The 6,128-nt window shown below is 36.2% G+C and overlaps 2 protein-coding genes across 2 annotated transcripts; both read right to left on the minus strand.

The window, feature by feature from the left end:
- Positions 1-1,924: 1,924 nt before the first annotated feature.
- Positions 1,925-3,833, minus strand: LOC130560330 (hydroxycarboxylic acid receptor 2-like). Its single transcript, XM_057344046.1, has one exon. The coding sequence runs from the start codon at positions 3,256-3,258 to the stop codon at positions 2,263-2,265; it is 996 nt and encodes a 331-aa protein (XP_057200029.1). The 5' UTR covers positions 3,259-3,833; the 3' UTR covers positions 1,925-2,262.
- A 111-nt stretch (positions 3,834-3,944) lies between these two features.
- Positions 3,945-6,005, minus strand: LOC130560331 (density-regulated protein). Its single transcript, XM_057344047.1, has 7 exons — positions 5,889-6,005; positions 5,618-5,637; positions 5,398-5,482; positions 5,076-5,168; positions 4,701-4,817; positions 4,470-4,609; positions 3,945-4,243 (listed from the first exon to the last, which is right to left on the minus strand). The coding sequence occupies exons 1-7, from the start codon at positions 5,983-5,985 to the stop codon at positions 4,199-4,201; spliced, it is 597 nt and encodes a 198-aa protein (XP_057200030.1). The 5' UTR covers positions 5,986-6,005; the 3' UTR covers positions 3,945-4,198.
- Positions 6,006-6,128: the final 123 nt, after the last annotated feature.

The following is a 6,128-nucleotide window of genomic DNA, read 5'->3' on the forward strand; positions in this document are numbered from 1 at the left end:
AAATGAAGTCGTTAGAATAGCATATTACTTACAAAAATAAAGTTTTTATATATTTACTGTAGGAATTTTACAAAATATCTTCATGGAACACGATCTTTACTTAATATCCTAATGATTTTTGGCATAAAATAAAAATAGGTAATTTTGACCCATACAATTCCCGTGCTACTTAAGACTGGTTTTGTGGTCCAGGGTCACATATTAAAAAACAGTAGACAGTCCAGATTTGTCGGGTCAACTATTCCTTGGTAATTTAGTTGGTGCGTGTGCCAAATTTTTTGCAAATATAATAATGGTGTCACATACCTGCAGTGTTGGGTGTAACTACTTACTAAGTAATTAGTTACTGTAATTTCATTACTTTCCCCTTGAAAAGGTAAAGTAAGGGATTACTCTATTTTTTATGTAATTTAATTACAGTTACTTCTGATGTAATTGAACTAAAAACTGTAATATATTCAGTGGAAATGACATCAAAATTATGAGTCTAACTTTAAAATGTATGCTTTAATGAATCCTTCTCACATTTGTATACTTTGGTCAGTTAATAAGAATAATTTATGTAGTTATTCATTATTTATTTGAATGAATTAAATAAGCTGTTTCATGTCTATCCTTGAATCAATTCAAATAAAGGTTGATATAAGATATAGAAAGTAATTAGTAATAAGTAATTAAATACTTTTTGGAGAGAGTCATTTGTACAGTAATCTATTTACACTATTGAATATGTAACTAGTAACTAGTAATTAATTACTTTTTCAGAGTAACTTACCCAACACTGCATACCTGTAGCAATAAGTTTCAGCATCTATCAAGTTATTCAAAAATGTATTTTAAAGTTTATACAAAAAATATTTTGATGAACATGTTTTTTTTTTGTAGGGCTTAAAGCAAAAAATGTCTAGGTGTTGTAATTGTTTGTAGATTGTAACAAAGGGTTTTCTTAAAAAAGTGAAAAAAAAGGAACTTTATTATTAAATGGTATGTTTGTGCACAACTTTGTGTCATGTGACAAGAACATCACAAGAGGATTCCTGCAGTCCCTTATGCCTCTGTGTCACCTGTCAACATGCAGTTACGTATTCGCAACATATTTGTCAAAGACAAACATGAGATACATTTCTGAGAACATGTATCTTATCATCTTGCACATTGTCAGCTGTCATTAACCTCAAAATCAAAAACTTATATGAAAGTAAACATAGTAATCCTTGAAAGTCACAAATCTCGTCTACACTTAAAATTTTACTCAGTGCAGTTGTTTTTCGCAGGCCATATTTTTTGCATGAACGAAGAATAATCTTTGAATTGTTTTTGTGATCATGTCAATGTGTCCCCGATTAATTATGTTTTTATTGAACGGACACACATACATACATTTTTTGGACATTTGGTCTTTCATCTCTCTTTAAAATTATAATGTTTTGTCCCTATATATGAAAAGATGTGTGTTTTGAATTTGTATATGTAATTTTTTATGGCCAGTTTTTTTGCGGATGTATTTATTTGAATATGTACTGCATTGATATATTGATATATATTTTGTAAGACCAATCTTTTGGACTATTAGTTGGATTAGGAATGTCCGTTTTATTAATGAGCGCAGGTGTATGCTTGGAACCACATGGCACTGAGGAAGGGCTAATATCCGAATTGAATTTTTGGCCTCTGTATTATAAAAAAAACTTTTTTTGAACTTTTTCTGAAAGTGTGCGGATCCTTTTTTCTATTTTTGGATATTTATGGAAAATGTACCAATGTTACAGATACTAAGTGTAATGTTTTTTGAATATTTGAAATATAGAACATTAAATATAAAACCACCAATAGCCCAAGCAGTATCTAAGGATACAGTCCACTTAACTGCAAAAATAACCACACAAGCACACCCAAAAGACCTTTATTCAAGTGTTGTGTTTATTCTGTTTTATTTCTTTGTCCAGTTACAGAGAATTCATTGTATCTATGATCTAGAGGAATGTTGTTAGTGCAGTCAACAATTTCCTATCAACAGCATTGAATAACAGTAATATAGAACCATTTTTAATATTAGAACCAAACATCGTTAACTACAAAATGGATGCATTTTTATTTTCAGATTAAGACTGTTCTTCTGTTCAACTTTTTATTAAGCCACTAAGACTGTCACAAATAGACGTTGCATAGACAGCATGCATTGTTAACTATTATTTCTATAAATAAATATCTCTCACAAAGCATAAAGATTAAAATGTGAAACCACGTCTACATGAACACTTGCTAACTTGTCAAAGAGGCAGTAGATGATACTGTAAGAGGACTATTATTGTTCTTTTCATCATCGTCTTCCTCGGTTTTCTTTCCTTGAAGTTTCATACAGAATCTTTTAAATATTCCACTGTGAGCAGGGCTGGAAAAGTAATAAACTATGGGATTGAGCACGCTGTTGAAGTAGGTAAAGCAGACGGTCGTTTTAAAAGCCTCGTTTGAGTCACGGAAATCTTCGCACTCGCTGTACCAGAGCTTCAGGACAAACATGGCGATACGCGAGATGTTGCTAGGAAAGAAACATATAATGAAAACCAAAGCCACTGCTAATATAAACTGGACGGCTCTCTTGATTTTACCCTGCGTGTCCACCGTCTTACTCTTCAACTGCCACGTAATGCAGGTCGTGCAGTAGGTAACAATGCACGTGGGCACGAAGAACTGAACAACATAGAAGACATTGTGCCAGTTGAATCGTACGTTATTCCCAAAGCAGACGTTGAAACTCTCACACTGAGTGCGGTTGCCTTGAAAGTAGAAATGTGGGTCTGTTAAGAGGTAGACGGTCATGGATATGATAAGAACCCACAGGCCAATAGAGACCCACGAGGCATAGCGCAAACCCATTCGATTGATGCGGTTGAGAGGGTGGACGATCTTCAGGTAGCGGTCCACGGCGACGGCAGTGAGGAAGAATATTCCAGCAGCCCTGTTGGCGGCCAAGAGAAAGAGAAGAATGCGGCAAAAAGCGTCTCCGTACACCCAGTCCTTCCCTCTGCGGTAGTAGTCAGCCCTGAAAGGCAGACAGAAGAGGACCAGCGCGTCCGCCAAAGCCAGGTGGGCTAGATAAATAGAATTGGGCTTCCAGGTGTCCCTATGGCAGAAGAACAGCAAGAGGGCGAGGACGTTTCCCACAAGGCCCAACGTGAATTCCGTGAACATGACAGGGGGTAGAACCTGGTCCAACATGGGTGTATCGTATGTGCAGCATTTCGAAGAGTTGTTCATGGTTCAGCTGCGTCTATGAAACCTGACAAGACTCGCAGAACTTCAGATCTTTTCTCCATTTCACATTAGTATTGTATATTGCATTGATTCCCCCGAGACTGCTTCCTAAAGATGTTTGTTCACGTGCACAAGATGCAGTTTTTAGCATGAACATGGACAACAAAAACCCAGGTGTGGTGGGTAAATGGTCACAGGAGGCAGTTGGATCTCCAGCGAATTTAATAATCTCATCTCTCTCTACCTTGGGACCTTCCAAAAGCACCATTAAAACTATTATAAGCAAGATACTTTACACTTGGGTATACAGGCAAACAATTGCAAAGCCAACAATACAATTAACAGAACTAAACTGTGTTGTTTGTAGCGGTTGGGCATGATTTTGCAAGTTATGTCCTGCTGTAAGAGGTTTGGATAATAAAAAACAGATATATCTGCATATTTCACAGAATTAAAAAAAAATAAAGGCTTGCTTTTTATTATCATAGTTTTTCCATTGTGAAACAATTTCAGGTGAATTATCCTCAAAATGTCACTGCAATGTTAATACAAATTATTTTTACATTTGAAAATCCAGTTTTTATTAATCTAGTTAATTTCACATATGAATATACTTGCACTCTCTCTAATGTTTACTAAGTCATAATGTTGCATGATAGGTTATAATAAAAGAAACGATACACAAAGAACCGAGTGAGACTGAAATTTATTAGTCTATTGTTTGCGTGTGTGAAATGGTTTAAGTCACATCATTCCAGACCTTTGGCAACCAAGAGACAAAGCAGCTAATGAAAACTGAAAAACCCAATGAAGCCAAGTCCACGGAACTTTATACAGTAAATAAAATAGATATAAAAGGGCTTTATGTCAAATGTGTACATTTGGCCAGGTTCGCTGTGTCGTGTCGTGTCGCATCCGTTTCGGTAAAAGTGCATATTGGGCTTCACTTTTTGACCTCTCCAAGATCATCGATGCTGTCGTCATCCACCTGTAGAGGAGTCAGAGAGGTTCAAAATGAGATTATGTCAGAAATGACAAACACATTTAATACAGCTGTCTTCAAACATATAATGGGCAATAGGAAGAATACAATGATGCAGATGGTGCAAATGTTGGAGTTTTTGGGACAATGTGAAGTGGCTTTTAGTTTCATGAGTATCTATTTTAAATATGAGTGTTTGGTTGATAATATAATGGTTTAGATGTTTGTTTACCTCAGGCCACTTCTCCTGAATGACATCGATGATGTCGTCTGTAAAGTCTCCCTGAATGATGATTTCATCCTCTGCTGTTACTGAGACACCGCAGGAGAATTTCTGAGCAAAGAACCTCTGAGCCTCTTTAAGATCTATGTCTGATGAAGACCACAAAATCACGGACACGTTAATACAATGACAAAGCACAAATATATTTTTGACACAATCTCATAAATACAGTGGTCTTACCGAAAGTGGCCAAGCCACACACCCTGGTGACGTATTTTTTTTTAGCCCTGGGGATTTTTGCTATTGTGGCTTTCTGAGGAACGGTCTTCTTTTTTTGTTTGATTTGACCTCTTCCTCCTGCGAAGTAGACATTGCAACATTTTCATAGCCAGACACGTTCAAATCAGACATGCCTGTATTCAAATTAGACAGTTTATTTAAGCTATTGTAACCAGTTGATCAGAATTGTATCAGTACCCAAGCAGTTGTTTTAGACATCAATGTTTAATGTGACTGGGAAAATGACACAGCTCAAAGCTGGACTAGAGAGCTTCAAAGTATTGTGAAAACGTGCCATTATTTCTACAAATGTGAAAAAGATGTCTAGACTGTGACCTCTTTTCTGTTTCTTCTTCTCCTCTTCCTCTCCTGCAGGGGGCGCCTCTCCAGCACCACCTCCTCCTCCTGTCTCCTGCTTGTGTGCTGTACCTACACAACAGCGATGATGATGGTTAGTTTTCACAAATCAGGTGCAAAATAAAACAGTGGTGCATGTTGTTTTTGTGACAGAAGATAAAATATCAAAAAGGTGTACTGCATGTCTTTAATGCATATATCAATATTCAACACGAAAGAAAACAAAACATAGACAAAGAGCAGCCATTTTGTTATTCAAAAAGGGTTTATAAAAGAAAATACCGTCCCAAGGTAAACTTACCAAGAGTCAGTTTAGCAAACACGTCAGGAAAGTTTTTCTCAAGCCACTGTTTGCATTTGGCTGGCTCAGGCATGTACTCGCAATACTAACAGAGAGATGTAGAAACATTTCATTAGTTCGGGGAGTTAATAAATCACTATTTTTACACAATGAAACTACAACATACAAAAAATATAGAAAATGTAATCAGAAATCTTTCTCATGACTATCATGGACCTACCTCCGCTGGCAAGGAGCACACTGAAAAAAATAGTATAGATACTTTAGATGTTTAGTATTTTCCATGAAATATGTGTGAATATATGCAAACATTTAATTGAGCAGACAGCAAAATACAATCTACAGAGCTTAGAATAAATGCATATGCACTTCACACACATATTTACAGAGATGAAAGTTTGTGTAGGCATTCTAATGATTTTTTTCCACATCTAGTTTTCCCACAAAGTCTTTAACATAGACGATACAGGTACGTCAACAGATGTTCTCACCTCCACAATAGAGCACCTTCAGTGGGTACTTCGCATCTGGGTCAGACCGATTCACTTTGTTTTCTGGTGAAACCTCTGCATTCTCAGTAGTAGCCATATTACGTGAATCTAGAGAAAGAACATACACCTTCAGTGAAGAGACAAACAATTCTTACAAAACATCTATGATGCACTTTAATCAGTGAAGATAAACGAGAACACTTCTATAGCCCTATATTTGACATGAACCTTTGTCTTCAT

Source organism: Triplophysa rosa, linkage group LG10 (genome assembly GCF_024868665.1).
Source record: "Triplophysa rosa linkage group LG10, Trosa_1v2, whole genome shotgun sequence".
NCBI classification, from domain to species: Eukaryota; Metazoa; Chordata; class Actinopteri; order Cypriniformes; family Nemacheilidae; genus Triplophysa; species Triplophysa rosa.

Excerpts from the sequence above, each read along its gene's own strand:
- LOC130560331 (XM_057344047.1), bottom strand. The coding sequence starts at position 5,985 with ATGGCTACTACTGAGAATGCAGAGGTTTCACCAGAAAACAAAGTGAAT. Across the intron at positions 5,483-5,617 it reads TGTGCTCCTTGCCAGCGGAG|TATTGCGAGTACATGCCTGA; the intron begins GTAGGTCCATGA and ends TCTCTCTGTTAG. Across the intron at positions 5,169-5,397 it reads GTTTGCTAAACTGACTCTTG|GTACAGCACACAAGCAGGAG; the intron begins GTAAGTTTACCT and ends GCTGTTGTGTAG.
- LOC130560330 (XM_057344046.1), bottom strand. The coding sequence starts at position 3,258 with ATGAACAACTCTTCGAAATGCTGCACATACGATACACCCATGTTGGAC.